We start from the raw sequence: 18,577 nt of genomic DNA on the forward strand, positions 1-18,577 counted from the left end.
ATCATTCCCTCAGCATGGGCTTGAGGCGGAAAGGCAGCATACATCCTGTATCAACTCAAGGAGTAATGATTCCCCAAAGGGACCAATCTGTGTTCTAGAAATTGATTTCTGTCACATAATACAAACATCTCTTTAAACTCACCCTCTCATCCAGGTATGCCATCAAACAACAGCAACCATAAATGAAAAGGTGGTGAACTTTCTCATACCAAGTCTTTATTGTTATTTAAGTGATAAATAATGTATGAAATATAGTTTGAGGCTAGTGCTTCTGTGGTCTCCTAGGCAGGCAGATCAAACAGAAACTGAGGAGTCACTGAGACCTCTTCATGCCTCTTTATATACCTGCTTAGATTGTAGTTTCATGCAGGCAATAGGATGCATGCAGTCCAAACATTAAAAGCTTTGAACAGTGCTAGGTTTCATTTATCAAGATATGCAATTTGAAGACAAGGATCTATGGATGCAAGTATAGGAACGCAAATTTATAGAGAAGAATGGTACAAAATAGTGGTACAATAAAACAGACTGCTCACCCCAGTAGCCTCAAAGGTGAAGAGGGTTAGCCTGGGCCAGCAAGGGAAAGAAGGTCTTTTTCCCTTCCCACTCCTCATGGGAGCTCAGCTTCCTTGAGGGCTTGAGAAGGGGGAGGAGGCATCCTAACTGACTTGGGCTTCCATTGTACCTTTCAATCCAGCCATTGCTCCATGTGCACCCAAGGGGAGTGTTTACAACCCCTTACCTCCACCCAGTGTACCATTCTGCTTCTGGGAGCAACAGCTCCCCTGCCCCCCTGAGTATTACGCTAGGGCTGGGTTTTGGGGCCATCTGTGGGCATCATACTAGTCACCTTTTAGGGGCTGAGAAGGAGTTTTTCCCCACACTGCCAGATGAGCCTGGACAGAGATGTATTTTCACCTTCCCCTCGGCAGTCCAGGGACTACGTGGGCAGGTTAGGTTATAGCGTTCATGTTGTCACAACCTGACAGCATAGGTGTTGGAACTAGGGTTTCTGGGGGGTCCTGCTGCACCCCTAGGTTAGAAACGGTTTCCATTCATATACAGGGCTTACTGTTTGGTTCAATGACTCTCAACACCCCCACTATACAAATTATTCCAGCGCCCCTGCCTGACAGATACCTAAAACAGAGGAATTGGGACCAGAATTAGGGGAAACTTATCTCCTAAAGGTGGGAAATGGAGCTGGGCCTCCTAACTTCTGGTACAGTGAAGGATCAAGCCCCTTTCCGCCTCCCCTTTAAACTTTGTACAAGAGGAAGCCATTGGAGTCCCAGCATTAATGTTGAGACCAGGATTAAGGCTTTGAGTGAAGAGAGGGGAGGGCACTGAAGACTTATTGCACTCAACACTGGTTGAGTTATTGCCAGATAATTTCCCAGATGCATTTAATTAAAAAAGTTGTGGCCTAGTTAAACAACGTTCCCAGTGTCTTGTCTTTCTTCCAGTGATGTCTGGCACAAAGCACAACTGGACCAATGTTAACAGTTGACTATCTGCAAAAATTCATTAAAAGGGTCTTCAAAAGAAAAATTTCCCAAGATCTTTTATTTTTCACATGCCTATAAATGTTTTCAATAGCTAACAGATTTCCTTCAAAAATGTAAGCAGTTCCTTCTACTCCCAATAAGACTTTGTACATGTCACCATCCAGATGGAAGGATATGATTTCACACTGTTGCTTTAAGAAGAAAAAAAGAGTCCCTTTTTGGTATAACACTAGTTGCAATGTTCATACTGTGACAAAAGTTCCATTATAAACTCTGCTTCTTTTGGATTTTATAATACCTCAGCTGGGGGAAAAAATTATGAGACTTACTGCTAAATCTAGAAAGGTTTAATTCACTCTTTAAAAGCAAGGATAGTTGACTAACCACAACTTTATAAACTGTGCAATGATATTCTCTACTGATTTATTTATTTTTTTTGGTAGCTAGTTTTACCAGAAATTTACACTGCACATGGCAGGCTTTAAAACCTTTAAAATCCTTTGAGACAAGGTTGGAAATCAGTAGAATTACACTGGTCTTCCAGATCCATAGTAAGAGTGCAGTTTCAGTTTTTAGGATTTTATTCAATAGAGCCAAGGATAAGAGGAGTTTTATTACTGATTTTTTTTTGTTACCTGATCTTCAATTGATTTATGATCTGTTTCCTGCAGCCAAGAGCCAAGAAGAACGCTGTCGTCATAGTGGCAAAGAGATCTAAGCAGCGATGTAGTTGTATTAGCAGAATTGTCTGTCAAAGTGAATTCTGCCACTAGCTCCCGAAGGAGTGCATTAAATGATCCTAGAAAACAGAACTGTACATTAAACCTAGTAATAATTCTTGGCTCTTCCATAGACTTCAAGGCATTTTACAGATGCAGGCAAGTAGCATTATTCTCATTTTACAGATGGAAAACTGAGGCAAAGAGCAGTACATTTGATTAGCACAGGGTCAGTGGCAGACCTGCACACAGAACCCAGGAAGGACCCTTGACTCCAAAGCCCAGTGCCTCACCCCGTGCATCATGCTGGCTCCTACAAGACCATGATCCCACTCTAGCAAACACTTATGCTTGTGAGTGGTCCCACTGAGTTCACATAAAGTTACTCACATGCGTACGTATTTGCATGATCAGAGCCTATTTTTGTAAACAACATACTGCCACAGAAAACAAATGTACCATTGCTCTTTGTCCCCTCTACTAGTATTGATCTAATAGACTTGTTTCATAATGTAATAATATATTAGCATATCTAAGCTTATTAAACTCTGAATTACTGACATACAGAATGAAAAAAAAAATAGAATACAAACAATTTCTTTTTGACCAGAAAATATGGAGCATTTGAAAAATACAAAACCATTTTAAGGTTTGAGTGTATTTATTTCCCCAAGGACTGTGTGTACTTTCTAACATTTAGGGATTCTAAACTGAATAAATGATCCTTCATGAGAATTCTCTGAGAAAATTCACACACGTAAATAAGAAAATGAGCATTTTGTCCTAACTGCAGTTACATTTACAAGTTAGATGTCAACTTAATGATGCTAACCTTTTGAACACTTGAAATCAATATATTTTATACATCAACAGTTTGGACTGATTTAAATCAAAGCTGATTTTAATCAGCAAACAGGAAACACTAATTTAAACAACAGATTTTAATGTTGTTTTTCTTTTCAAATTTTTAGTTATTTCCATAGAGAAAGACTGATTCTCATTTGTGGGTGACCATTAAAGCATTCTGGTTTGCAACTAAATAAAAAACTTTTATACCAGATTTCTTTTTGCTAAGCAAGAGGATTTATATCTATACACATTCATTTGAACAGTTATATATCTTAACTTACATTTTTCAGATTCCTAAATTTTACATTTTTTATTATAGTGAATGATGCATTTATTTACTAGATGATTACTATTTTTTTCTTGTGATTTGTGTCAAGGTCTATTTGGATGGAAATTCAAATTCAACTAAATATGCATAATAACAGCATTTTAAGTTGTATTTATGTATTTATTAGTAGTAGTTAAATAAAACTACCATAAATGTGCAGGATACATAACAAAAAAAAAGTTTATCAAAACATGTTTTACCTTTAATACTAACTGATTTATTAAAAAAAGAATCTGTAATCACAGAACTGTAGTGATTGTTTCTGGTCAACATGTCCTTCAAGATTTTAGAACTAGTAGACCTTATCTTTTCACACCTAGTTTCTATTCACAGAATGAAAGAGGAAAACAAGCTTTCCTGCTTTCCCAATTGGTTTCTTAACTTTGAATGAAGTAGTTATTGAACTAACCTAGCTGAATAAACTGAAATGAAGAAAATATTCTCTCTGCACTGCAAAAGGCTATTGCTGTCAAAAGTTGGTTTAAATCTTCAAAGTAAACTCTGGTTCCACATACTTATTCAGAGACTTCCCCAGTTAAGTGGTTTGACTTTCTTTAAAACTTAAAGAAGCAAAAATGTACTTCTTAATATTTTTTTTATTTAATTTAAATGATTGTAATAAATTACATAAATTTAGGCCTTAACTTAATTTTTCAGAGTTTCAAATTTCATTTTAAAATGTTTATTTTAAAAAATAAATCTGTATTTAATGTAACTTAAAAGATCCAATTTAAAGAAAAATATCCAATTTTAATTTTTAAGGTTTTTTTAATTATGGATTTTTATCTACTATGTATATCAATCTAGTACTGCATTAATGTTAAAGACTAAGAAACCATAAACTTAAAACCAGGAAATGAATCTTATCTCTATCCTTTGTGTATCTGCCTTAAAATATCATTCTGTATTTGTTATATCAGTTTATTGTATTTGTTAAATAAAACATAAAATACTACAAACTTAAAATTCTCTTAAAACTCTACAGATTGGAACTTCATCTTCTGTACATATATATTACATACACTGTATGCGTTGTGCTGTACTATGCAGTGTACAAATTATGCATCTAAATTGATAATATTTAAAATTCTAATACTATATTCTTCATCCTCTAGAGAGTTTCCATTTTTATCTTACTAATGTTATCTTTTACTTTGAAACAATTACATGGGATCTTCTTCGTCCTGTATTTTCACTGAAATCACAGAAATCCAATACATATGGAAGATTTGTCACACCTTTGAACTCTATCATTTCTTTTAACTGTGAATTTAGATCTTAAATATTTAAACTGCACTGTAAAGATTTTGAACCAATTATTTCTTTTTCAACTGGTATGGATCTAAGCCTTACCCACCACAGAATCCATCAAAAGGCATAACTACACTTTCTTATTTGGTAACTCCCTTTAAAAATATATATTTATTTACCTTCATACGTTTTTGGAGGTAACAAAGCCAAAATGTCATAAAGTCTTAAACGGACCATAGCTGCACTAGCTTTAAGATGAGCTCCATGGGCTTTAATAACCGATGGAATGCTACAGTGTGAAAAAGAAGAGAGTTAGGTACAATCAAGCATTAATTATGTTATGATATAGGGAATTTAGGAATCTTTTAAACGTAAGTGGTAGTTGAGATAACAGTACACTATTCAGAAAACTATTCCGAACAAAGTTACTCAGATTATTAATTTGTTTTCAGAAGTAACAGTACTGAGAGGATCTTTAACACCGTACAAATCAAAGAGCAGATCAAAATATAGTAGTAAACTACTACTACTGTAAATTTCTCTCTTTGTTTTGTTTTCTGTAATGTATATTTAAAACCTTTTCATCTGTTACATTGTTTAATAGGCCACTTTAATTAACAAACTTCATTTTTACTTCTAATTTCTTGATGTTCTTATTCTTTGTGAAGGGACTAATTAACTAAGGAATCAAGAATTTATTGACCTGGAAATCCAAAATCAAAAAGGGAGTTTAAAATGACAAAGTCAAGTCAATTGTTGTATGCAGTGTTGTTGTAGCCATGTCAGTCCCAAAATATTAGGAAGACAAAGGTGGGTGAGATAATATCTTTTATTGGACCAACTTCTGTTGGTGAAAGAGAAAATCTTTCAACCTTACATAGAGCTCTTTTTCTTCTTCCTCTTTCCCAGACCTACCCTGTCTCTCTAAAGAGAAGTCAAAACAGGCCCAAAATATAAGTTTTCTGATAAACTTTTACAAAACGTAAGACCAAAATAAGTGTTCTCATGAAATTTAAAAAAAAACAAAAATCTATCTTACTTCAAGAAAAAGAAATGAGCACTGCTCTGTGGGCAATTCAAGGACTGCAACATAAGGTCACAGCATGAGAAACTACAAGTAAAACTAACTAGAAATACAAGTGAAACTTACTGAACCAATTTCAATATCCAGGCTCAGTGAAAAGTAAAACTCAGACCTGAAACAGTGACAACTTAGGTTTTTTATTCCATATTGAAAATGTAAGCCATTGTTTGTAATAGCAGTAAAGATTGTTTGAATAATGGCATTTTTAGCCTCAACCTGTCCCTTTAAAAATTATGCAGACAAGAAGAGAATTTTAAAAGCTGTCTACTTACTGTGACATCATTGTCATGGCACATTCTATGGGTGTCATTAATTTTCTGATCACATCTTCAGTAAGGAGCTCAGGACAGTGAGCAACAAAACTCCTCATAGCTATCAATGTAAAACATTTCAGTCAAAGTTAAATTGCAACAGAAATGGAAATAAATTTCAGTAAGTAACCAAGCTACAGATGCCAACAGGATATATAAAAAAAAACTTTTAATCACATTTTTATTAACTCATAGGTCATAAAACAATTAGTAAGATTACACACTGGAAAAAATTAATTATGTAACAAGTTTTGTGCATGCTTTTTCTATTACTTTTTGATAGAAAGAGGTGAATTACAAATTCTCTGTATGAGTATGGTATTTGTGATGTTGAAATTAGCATACATCTAATGAAACAGGACATGAACTTTCACCACTTCTTTGTGATTCTTACCGCACAGAGCTCCAGCACGACCTTCCAATGTTACTTGCCAGGTAAAAGAGTCTCCTCGGGCTTTCTCTGCTTCCAGCTCCTTTAGAGAACGAGGAAATACATTTCGCCATAGCAGCAGCATCTTAGGTAGATGGTACCGAACAACTGAAGGACCTAATCAAGGAAATGTTTATCTGAAATTGCAGCATCTATTTATAATGTGCATTTCAATTAATAGCCTAAGACTAAAATAAATTGCTTTGCAATAGAGATTTCTGAATACAATTACTTTTCACTGTATATACTGATTCCTTACTTTTTGCATTTCCTCCTGCTAGAACAATGAAAAAAAAAGGAAGTCATTCTCATTTTTAGGTTAAAAGTGCTGTAAACAAACTGCAAGGGTATTTTTATTTGTTGACTAACAACTGTTTTTATTAGAGAGACAAAGTAGATGAGGCGTAGCTCAAAAGCTTGTCTCTTTCACCAACAGAAGTTGGTCTAATAAAAGATTTTACCTCATCCACATTGTCTCTCTAATATCCTGGGACCAACATAGCTACATCAACACTGCAAACAACTGTTTTTAATGATTATTTTAATTCATGGAAACATATCTATTAGTCTTTGGTTCTGCGGAGTCTTGTTTATACAAATGCTAAATTTGGGGGCAAATTTAAGTTGACAATGTCCCTTTAAAAACCTGGATGTTTTATAATAATACATTAGTGATTTCTACCACCAATCTCCATTTTTGTTTTTCATCATATTCTCAGCTGGAGCAAGACATGTTCTTTTAACTAAGCTAACCTGTTCACATTACAAACAAACAAAAAAACTAACTGGAAGTATCTAGCTTTAATGGTAAGTTTTTCAAAAAGTTTTAGAAAAAGTTCTGGAGGGCATAAAATCCACTGTTGCAAGCTCCTTTTTTTTAAAAAAAAAAGAAAAGAACAGAAAAAGTCCGTAAAAGGGCAACAAAGATAGTTTGATGTATTTCAAGACTCGCATATGACAACACATTTGCAAAACCCAGGATTACTTGGAGCAAAAAGAATAGACTAGAGAGGGAACCTGATTGAGAGCAGTGAACAGAGATCTGCCCCGTTTTCACCTTGTGTCATAATATAAACTAGAAAATTGTTACTGGACCACTAAAATTTCAAGAGAGGCTATTTAAAACCTCTCAGTGTATGATCAATCTGCAGAATGCACTGCCACAAAAGGTCAGAGCCAAATATTGGGTTGGATTTTAAAAAGACAACTCGATAATTAAGACCATTCAGATCTGTCGTTCAGTTATAATTATTTATACTGTTCCACAGAGATGAGATACTGACATGGGTAATCATATCTCATATTTATCAAAGCATTACATAATTAAGTAAGGCACATTAATTATAGAATGGGGGGAGGGGTTTGCCCTCCTGCAAGGCATCAGCTACTTGCTATTGCTAAATGCAGAACTAAACAGAAAAATGTTGTGACCTGCTATGGTAATTCAGCTTATATAAAAGCATCAGTATACCACTCCAGTTTAACTTAAAAAGGGATAAATGAACATTTAACTATTGAATTATGAACATGATGCTATACAAACAGAGTAATTTTCCTCCTAGAATAAATAATCTTGTGCTAGATTTTTGATTGCTCCAGTACAAAGTGTATTTACCAAAACAGATACATCAGAAATGCTGGACAAGAATTAAAACAATATAACTAAAATAAAAAGCAACTACTTGTACAAACCTAAAGTCATAAGTGCACCAAGTAAAAGCCACCCAGCTTGAGTGCGCTGTAAGGACAGTCTGCTATTTTGAGCAGCAGTTCGTAACAGATCCTCAGCAATACTGACTACCATCTGCAACAACAGGACAAAGAGTAATGGATTTCAAACAGAAGTTAAATCAGCTAAGGAAGGTGCCACAAAGTAACCTATTACACATGCTCTACTGTATGTTAAAATGTTCTCAAATAAACAAACAAACAATCTTACATTTTGTAAAGACCAGATTACTTTTTAGGCAGGTTATCTACTCTTATGTATGCGCAATGCTTATATAGTCAACTTGTCTGTGTTATCAATTAATTCTTGAAACAGAATTTAATGAAATCACAACAAGAAAACAAAGCTGTGAAACAATAACTAAAAGCACACCAAAAATGACTTTTGTTCTCTATCAGTCATTAGTTAGGTTTCAACGATGTTTTAAGGGTCAGTGTCCCACAGTCAGTTGGAACATTTATTTCTCAGTACAAATATCTTTCACTACAGTACAATTCCAGAGATTAAACGTTCTTCATCATCAACTCACTTTTCCCTTTGCATGAGGAATACCTAAGGGACACTGATGCACTCCACCTAGTAAAGCAGCCATTGCAAAACTGTAGCCACTAACTGCTTCTGGTGAGGTCTTCAGATTGTTGAGCCTTTCAGCGCACCTATCCAGAAATGGAGTCAACTGAAAAGGCAATGCCACAGCTACACAGCGCAAGCACCATGCAGCAGCTAGTCGAGCAGCCATGCTTGGATGAAGAAGAACTGAGGTTACCGTCTCCAGTAGCCCTATGAAAAAAACAATACATGATCATGTAATTAAAGACTATCACAATGTATCTATACAAGGGGCCCAACTGAATGTTGCAGAGGCAGCCTTAATTCTGGTGTTTCCTAACTTTTGAGTGCTTGATTTTACAATCTTAATTTTCTTTTAACATCATTTTGTGTGTGTTATTTCCTACATGTTTAAAAAATAAACTGAAATAAATTCTATCACATGGCATCATACTGATCCCCAAATAGTTTATCAGGAGGACTGGAACCTTTAGATCCACAGTACAGGCCTCTGACACTCGAACTCAAGGTGACAGAGCATCAGTAGGCTGCCATCCTAAACAGCCACTAGAGGGGGATGAGACATTTTGCCAGTAGGTTTCACAAATATTTAATGACAACAGAGATACAGCAAGATTCAGAAATCTTGGGATCCATTCCAGGTTCTGGATAGGAATGTGCTCTAGGAGTCATATAGACTTCTACCCCTTTCCCAGTCCTGTCTTCTCCCCTCCCCTAACCACTGGACTCTTCATCCTAGTCTCAAGAGCACCCTCCTCATGTACTCAGGGCCTGTCTCTTCCCCTGGGCTCCTCATCCCAGTGTCCATTCCCAGCCAGCCCTAGTCTCTCTTCCCCCACCATTTCCCAGTTTTTCTGTCACCTGGCAGTCCAAGTCTCCTCCAATAGGCTCCACGTCCCAATATACTCCCTCCATCACCTCCACGTCCAGCTCTTATCCCCACTGTATTTGAGTCAGGCATCTTCCTTCTTCTCAGTGCTTGGGTGCCAGTAAGGGGAGCACTGAGCGCACAGGAGTGAGTATCCTTGCCCTTAGTTCCTATGCTCAACGCCACAGTACCCCCTCAGTAGCTAAGAGAAGCAACTGCAGGGGAAATCATGCAAAGTCCCTACACTGCAGCATGCTCAGTACAGACATTTTTCAGATAATCTACCTGTTGTTAAATGCTAACAACTCTCCACTGAACATGTGCAAGCTGAGATTTTTCAAAGGCTTATAATTTGGCCAAACTTGGGCAGTTTTTCCTGGGAACAGCAAAAGGCACATCCCTGGCACAAAGACAACTCCCTCCCCTTGCTACAAAGCATGGAGGCACCAGAGCTTTTCAACAAAACCACTTTAAGAATTTTTTTTTTTTTTTAACATGAGCAAAACAACTTATTTTCCCTTTTCTCAGCAACAGCTAGGCCATTTTCAATTAACTTTCTTAAAAAATTTCACCCTGAGGAAGATACTCAGGGACACCTTGTTTCTAAAATGGTTATTTATCCGTTATATTTTGCCAGATTTTAACCGTGTTTCATATAACTACTCAAAATGTCTTATGAACTGCTATATAGAGCTGCTGAGCTTCATCCACATACCTATGGAGGGTTCTTGTATGAGTGGAGATGCAGTGGCATTCAGGCTCTGAACCAGGCTACCCAGCTCTTGAAGGGCACACACCATCACATGTTGGCTTGCAGCTATGTCAGCAGCTCCTGATTTATTTTCGCCGTTAGTATCATTCACAACTGCTTCTGCAAAAGAAGAAAAGCAAGTATCTTACTAAACTTTGTCACTTGAATCACACTTGAATACAGATAAGAATCACTACAGAAGCTGGATAGAGACTATTTAGTTTTGGCAACAGCCTTAAAAATGCAAATGCAACCACAAGTTTTCTACCTACGATGACATGGCAAAAAAATCCCCCCAAAATGTAACACCTTTATGGTTATTAGCAAAAGCCAAAGTAAATAGTCCAACCAAGCCTCATTTACAATGAATGACAGAAATTATTCTGGATACTAGAATAATAACAAAAGTCATTTAGCTCAGAAATTGAGCAGTTCTAAAATAGCAAAGGTGACTACAGAGAAAATATGGACATGTTATACACACACACACACCCCTATGTACATATATACACACACACACACATATATATATATAAATTTATTAAAATGTAATCTTAATATATTTATGCAGCGTTTTAGATTTTGTTTCTTTCAAGAATTTGCATGTACGTGTATGTGAGGGGTTGCAAAAATCAGGCTTATAACAAAAAAGAAATCACACCAGTAACTATGGGATAAAAGAAAAAGTCAGTAATGTAATTTGGGGCATTCTGCTCTGTGTGTTTCAGTGAGACATTTCAACTCTTCCTCCTGCATCTTATCTCAGCAGCAGCCCTAGGCTATTCAGGCTAGGCAAAGAAGATATACATTGTGATAAACATAAGAATGGCCATATTTAGGTCTGACAACGATCCATCTAGTCCAGTATCCTGTCTTCCAACAGCGGCTGGTGCCAGACGCTTCCAAGGGAGTGAACAGAACACTTATCGAGTGATCCATCGCCTCATAGACTCTAAGGCCAGAAGGGACCATCATGATCATCTAGTCTGAACTCCTGCACATTGCAGGCCACAGAACCTCCCCCACCCTGTAATAGACCCATAACCTCTGGCTGAGTTCCTGAAGTCCTCAAATCATGATCTAAAGACTTCAAATTATAGAGAATCCTGCATTGACACTAGTTTAAACCTGCAAGTGACCCATGGCCCATGCTGCAGAGGAAGGAAAAAACCTCCAGGGTCTCTGCCAATCAGACTCTGGGGGAAATTCCTTCCTGATCCCAGTCATCTAATCCCAGTTTCTAGCTGTCAGAGGTTTAGGGACACCAGAGGGGACATTGACATCTACTCAAATATTGACAGACAACAAATGAGCATGCTCAGAAGTGATTTTTCAGTCACATAACTTCATTTCCATCACATCACAAATCTAACAAAGGGGTGATTACAAAATAAGGAAATGCAAAATCTGGAGTTTCTTTGTTCAGCCATTTTTGGGTTACTGGTGAACAAAAATCAAATGTCTCAAAAATTATGAAAAAATTATTTATTGCTCTTCCAATAATTTAAAATTTCTAAGGGGATTTTCTGCTAACTATGGTGGGGAAGTAACTTCTGAGATGAGACCAATGACAGAAGTATCATCCCCCAAAGGAGAATTTTTCAGACAGCTATGACCGTGAAAAACAGGAATTCTGATGAAATTCCTGATATAATCTTAACTGTAGTTTTCACTAGGACATTGTACCCTGGAAAAATTATTCTGTGAAAATGTTACTGTGCAGTTCCAGTTTACTGTCTCAATCTCCAGCTCAAATTTTCTCATTTTATAAGTAAAATGATTTATTTTAATTGCCAGCTCTGTAAAACCTTCCATGGGATCTTTGAATCTTTCCTTCTCAGACACAATCAAGAATAATTAAAGATTCTGCAAGCCAAGTTATGGCTACATTTATCTTTTGTAACTCCACTGTCTCCAAAATATGCTCTGTAAAATCAAAACAGATTTCAGGAAGAATGCATGGGTTTATTTCAGGGCCTAATATGACCTGTGTGATTAGTAGAGGTAATAATGCATAAGAAGGAAAGAACCCAGCTTCATTTTTAGAGACCATAAGACAATTTTCTGGGATAGCACTTTGAAAAAAAAAAATCTTTTTACTTGTAAACTAGATGACAAATGCCACTCTCCACAATGCCACTTGCGCAGAATCACTCTTCAGAGTAGAACCAAATTTTTAGTATGGATACCTTTGACATTGCAAACTGACATTGCAAACTGACTGAGGAAAAAAAACAGCTGAGTAGTTTAACAGCATAACTGCAGTAATCATTCACTAGTAGAGAAAACACATTATTAAAGTTTTGCTCCACTTGTTTCCTAAATAAAGAAAAAAGTTTCTTACCCACTGCCTTCATTTGTTTACCAATGGCTTGACAAATATCTTTGGCAGCCGCAATCTGTGCTTTCTCCCCTAATAAACTGCCTACGGTTGCTCTCAGGATAAAGGACACACATCTTCGAGAGTATACTGCCTCTACATGAGTCTGAGTTGCACGAGGATGGGACACCAGATCCAGGACATGGGACAAAAACGTAGCAAAATTGCGCTCCAACCACTGTCCGCCTAGCGTTGTAACAAAGACAACATATGCCTGCAAATACAAGATATATATATTCAATGCAAAAGGGAACAAAAGGGTATATTTATTCAAGCTAGAAGGCTTTAGGAAGATAAGAGGAAAGTCTAGTCAAAGCAAAAAAACAAAAAGGCACTTTTAGGGTTTTGTGTGTTGCTGGCTTCTTCTTTTTTTTAAAACTCTCAACAATGGCAAGCATGGTGAATGTGTTATAAATCATCTAATCCAGTTAAAAAAACAACAACACTGAGGACTGATCATTTGGTCAAATGTCTAAAGTTGCTGTGAACTGACCAAACAAAAGAAAAAGCATTCAGTAAAGCCTAATGTTATGCAAGAGAATAGCTGTAATCCAATCACTGCAAATGCCATGTACTTTCACATCACTATGTCCCTTTGGAAGAAACGTTTTAATCATGTGAAATAAGTTGACAATATATTTATATAGGCTTGCCATATGAATGGTACAAAATATATTCAAAGAGTGCTTTTCTCCTTTGTTTTTAAACCAGATTGCCAATGTGTTATATATTTATATAATCAAAAATAAGTATACATGTTTTAAAGCACTGTGTTGCACAGTCATAAAAAAGGTTATGGCTGTTATTCTTCCATCTACCATGAAACCCCACCACTCCCTAAAAAAGCCTAGGAAAAATGAAGTTTACTTACTTGTAGCTGGAGTTCTTCAAGATAAATTCCGTATATGCACATCCTGGGATGCTCCCACGGGTGCAGCCTGAACAGCAGAATTCTAGCTAGCAGTAGACGTTGGGAGTGCTCACACATCCTCTCCCCTTCTTCAGTGAATGCTCAATGTTCCCGGGTGAGAGTACAAAAGGGGCATGGAGCTCCAGCCATTTAAGTTCCTTCCCCTATGGCCCCAGGCCTTCAGTAAGTAGGACTCCGAAGCAGTGGGAAAAGGTGGACAGGGGGTGTGAATATGCAGAGTCTACCACAAAGAACTTCAGTTACATGTAAGGAACCTAAATTTCTTCTTCAAGTGTCCTCTGCACATTTTCATTCTTGGGATAGATTAACAAGCAGTAATTCCAGTCCAAGATGTTGGGACCACAAAGTCCTAATTGAACAAGGGCTGTAAAACTGTCTTGCCAAATTTTTTATCAGACCTAGACTCCAAATCTGAAGAGCAGTGTTTAATGAAAGTGTATATAATCTAGTATCTCCATCTTGAGTGTGAGGTTGGGGGAGAGGAGGAGGAGGTGGGGCAGAGTACACTGGTTTATATGAAAATCTGAACCACCTTTGGTAGAAACCTTGGGTGTGTACAAAGAATTACTTTATCTTTATGAAAAACAACACATAATGGATCAGCCATTAGGATATGCACCTCATTTATTATTATTACCATTCCTCTCAAAAACAGCAGCCATCTTATGTCTGGCAGAAGTAATAGCTAACAAAAATACTGTCTTAATAGACAGATGGAACAACATATAGCTTCCCACAGTTCAGAGGGAGGTTTAATCAATTGTGAAAGCATTATGTTTAAATCCCAAAATGGGATAGGATGCCTGACTGGAGGATAGAGATTATTAAGACCTTTTAAGAATCTTGTAATCACATCATGAGTAAAGACCAATTTACTGTCCACAGGATCCTGCTATGCTAACATGGCTGAAAGGTGAACCTTCACTGAAAATAACGAAAGACCTTTTCTCTTAAGATACAATAGATATTCCAATATGTAACTAACAGGTGCTGTAAAGGATCTATATCATACATGGAAACCCACAACAAAAGCCTTTTTCATTTATAACCATCACTTTCTCATCAGGACTCTTTCCTTGAATTTATCCGAACATTTCACACCTCTTATGTTTTCTAATAATCTCACAGTCTAACTCCCCGTGCTGTTAAATGAAGAGACTGAAGATCCGGGTGACAGACCTTCCCTCATTGTTGTGTCAACAAGTCCGGTGCCAACAGCAGAGGTTTGATTAACGTGAATCAAGTCCAGTTCCCACTGTTGTCTGGCCCAGGCTAGTGCTATTAAAATTACCCTGGCTCTGTCTTGTTTTACTTTATCACTCTTTGAATAAAGGAACTGGGGGAAATGCATATGAGGCCTTGACTCCAACTTATTAGAAACTCAACTGATACTGAGTCCATGGCCATTTGCCCTTGAGAAAAATCTTGCATGCTTGTTGTTGTTTTTGGATACAATAAGGTGTATTACAGGCTTCCCCTACAACCTGAAGAGGTGCGTTACTACTTTCCTTTAAAGATCACTCGTGCACTGGACAGGTCGACCTGCTCAGGTGGTCTAAAAGGGAGTTTTGTTCCCCGATACATGAATCGCTATTGGGTGAACACCTTGTTCTATATATTAATCCCAAAGATGCAATTTGCCCAATTGTAGAGAATGAGCTCCACCTTGTTTGTTTAGCTAATATAATGGTGTCACATTGTATGTTACCTCCTGAACTACTTTGTGTCTGACCTGAGGTAGGGATCATCTGAGAGCCAGCCTGATTGCGCTCAGATAACACGGTGATATGAAGTGTCTTTTCTCCTGGTGACCAGTGCCCCCTGACCACAATACTGTTGTTTAAGTGGGCCCCCCATCCAGAGTAGATGCACTGGAGGTAATTACTACTGATGGCATATAGTGAAACTGAATGGTATACCTTTCATCGCATTTAGACTGCATGTCCACCACGTCAGTGCTGCTAACTCTTACTGTGGAATTACCAATTTGCAATGTGTATTGTCTACGCCTGGTTTGTAATTTCTCCCTAGCTAGTGCTGCAGACCTCTCATCCAAGGATTAGCATGCAGGGTCTCTGATGTAGCTGATGATAAGAGACCCATTAAACAGAGGAAAAATAGCATTGGCTGTTGAGGAAACTGCAGTAGGAGATGTAAAGATTATTTTAATTTTATAAACCTTTCTTCTGGAAGAAAGGCTTTTGCTATAACTGAGTCCAATATGATCCCTATGGGAAGGGATCCTTTCAGTTGGATTTAGGAGTGATATTTCCCCAATTTATACATAATTCCAGACTGGAAAAAGTTAAACATATTTGTTTTACATGAAACAGGGTCTCTTCAACAAAATTTTCGACAGGGTGTCAGTCGTTAAGGTAAGGGATATACATAAATCCCTTGCTTTCTCAGATATGCTGCTACTACAGTGACATTTTAAAACATTCTCGGGGCTGTAGAAAAACCGAAAGGGAGGACCTTATATGAAAATACTCCTCTCCTACAATGAAACGCAGATATTTCCAGTGAAATGGCCGTACTGAAATATGGAAATGCACATCTTAAATCCAGAGCTGCAAACCATTCCTGAAGGCACAGAGAACTGATTATAGAAGTTAGAGATAACATGCAGAAACTAGACTCTTTAATAGGAACAACCTCCTCTCTGAGCAAACCCAAATGAACCAGGTCCTTCATTGAGGACAGAACAGGGGAGAGGTGTTAGGATACAGATATTCAGGCCTGTCTGTAAAGGCCTATACTCTAATTTAGGTGTATTCTTATCACTTAGCTAGTTATAGAGGTATAAAAGAAAGAATCAAAATCACTGTCTGCCGGTGTAAGGGCCTTCTCTTATTGTGACAGTCTGAAGCCCTGTTCTTAGGCTAAGGCCTTTGGCAGGCATAAGCTGGGAAGCGAACGGTCACATCCTCACATTCCAAACTAGTCACATTGAAATAAGGTGCTATTGGGCTGTTAGGAATACAATCCTGTCCTGATAATGCCTATCGCCTCCGGAGAAATGGAAATGCCTAGAAGATGTAAAAGGAAACTTAGTTTGATAGCATCCTGTCTGACAAGAACTCACTGATCAATAGATGTACTTGTGAAATCCTCACTTCTGTATTGTTTTGTCATTATAGTTCCCACTTTGCTATTGTTTATTTGCATGGTCTCTGTCTGGTTCTGTGATTGTTTCTGTCTGCTGTATAATTAATTTTGCTGGGTGTAAACTAATTAAGGTGGTGGGATATACTTGGTTAAATAATGTTACAATATGTTAGGATTGGTTAGTTAAATTTCAGTAAAATGATAGGTTAAGGTATAACTAAGCAGAACTCAAGTTTTACTATATAGTCTGCAGTCAATCAGGAAGTAAGGGGGGGGAATGGGAACAGGGATTGGGAGTGGGAAACTGGAATCATGTTTTGCTAAGGGGGGAAATGGGAACGGGGACACAGGTAAGGCTCTGTGGTGTCAGAGCTGGGAAGAAGGACACTAAGGAAGGAAACTGGAATCATGCTTGCTGGAAGTTCATCCCAATAAACATCGAATTGTTTGCACCTTTGGACTTCAGGTATTGTTGCTCTCTGTTCATGCGAGAAGGACTAGGGAAGTAGACGAGTGAAGGAATAAGCCCCCTAATAAGAGGGGTTGGTGGAAGAAAGGGATTTGAACTGTACCAAATAACCACATTCAATAATCTCTAGAATCCAGCTGCCCAATGTTATTAATTCCCACTGCTGGTAAAAACGGGACAGGTGGTTCCCCAAACAGAGGATAACAGAATGTAACAAGGCTGACTTGTAGCTGTAACTTTTTGTCAACTCTGTGATCTTGGAGGAACTGCAGAAGACAATGATGTTGAAGACTGCCTTTCTTATTGCGATACTTAAATGACCTCTTTTTGTTTTGCTGTTGTTGTTGAGAGGAATGATGTTGAGGTTGGTAATAATAATTCTTCCTCTGATAGGAGTAAGGAACCAACAACGAAGAAAGTGGATATTGTCTCTGGTATAGGAAAAATGGAACTGCAGATGATCTTGTTGTATTAAACTCCAAAGGTCTAACTGTAGATCTGTTATTCTTCATTTTCCCTAGCAAGTCATCTGACTGTGCACTAAGCAAGCCATCTTCAAAGGGAAGATCCTCAAATTTCATCCTTGTCTTCTGAGAAAGACGCACTAATCTAACCCAAGTATGTTTTCTTAATGCAACAGCTGAAGCCATTGCTCTAGCTGATGCATCTAAAGAGTCAAATGCTGCTCTAAATGAATATTTAGCCACATGTTGCCCTTCTACTAAAAAAGCGTTTGTTAATCTTTTATGCTCCTCTGGTAGTGGATTCAGGAATGTCAAAGTTTCCCCATAAATGATATTGATATCTAGCCACGACAGCTTCATAATTTACTACTCACAAACGTAAAGGAGCTGAAGAAGATATTGTCCTCCCAGACATACCCAGTCTTTTCCTTTCTCTATCAGCAGAGTGAACTTGTGTACCCTTCGACATGAGTACTGCAGCCTCTACTAACAAATTAGAAGAGGAATGAGAATGGAACAAAGCAAGACCTTCCTGACGGAATTGGTACAATTTGTCAGTTTTTTAGCAAAGAAGGAGCCTCAGGTGTCAGGAGAAATGGAAAAATCCTGACTTCTTCAATTCTCCATCTAGTCCCTGCAGAAACATCCAATTGAACTGGTGCCAAGAAAATGTCCAGGTCCTGCTCAATTGCAACACAAGGATTAATCGCTGACGGAGTCAGAGGTGGACCCAATCAATGTACCCACACCATTACTATTTGTTGTGGTGCTGTGTTAAGATCCTTAATCTTTCCCTCAAACCACTGCTTCCTTAGCTTTAATTTATG

At 37.6% G+C, this 18,577-nt stretch overlaps 1 protein-coding gene across 18 annotated transcripts in view; it reads right to left on the bottom strand.

Moving 5' to 3' along the window:
- HEATR5B (HEAT repeat containing 5B) overlaps positions 1-18,577 on the bottom strand; it is a 93,525-nt gene that overhangs the window by 56,367 nt on the left and 18,581 nt on the right. For 17 of the 18 annotated variants that reach the window (XM_043543405.1, XM_037895426.2, XM_037895425.2 and 14 more), the window contains 8 exons: positions 12,743-12,992; positions 10,363-10,518; positions 8,739-8,989; positions 8,173-8,284; positions 6,445-6,597; positions 6,012-6,111; positions 4,835-4,944; positions 2,144-2,307 (listed from right to left, as the gene is read on the bottom strand). In XM_043543405.1, coding sequence (XP_043399340.1) covers positions 2,144-2,307; positions 4,835-4,944; positions 6,012-6,111; positions 6,445-6,597; positions 8,173-8,284; positions 8,739-8,989; positions 10,363-10,518; positions 12,743-12,992 — 1,296 coding nt within the window. Of the gene's footprint in view, positions 1-2,143; positions 2,308-4,834; positions 4,945-6,011; positions 6,112-6,444; positions 6,598-8,172; positions 8,285-8,738; positions 8,990-10,362; positions 10,519-12,742; positions 12,993-13,649; positions 16,518-18,577 lie in introns of those variants that run through there. The other variant, XM_037895430.2, reaches the window with a different exon arrangement.

The sequence above is a fragment of the Chelonia mydas genome, chromosome 3 (genome assembly GCF_015237465.2).
Source record: "Chelonia mydas isolate rCheMyd1 chromosome 3, rCheMyd1.pri.v2, whole genome shotgun sequence".
Classification (NCBI taxonomy): Eukaryota; Metazoa; Chordata; order Testudines; family Cheloniidae; genus Chelonia; species Chelonia mydas.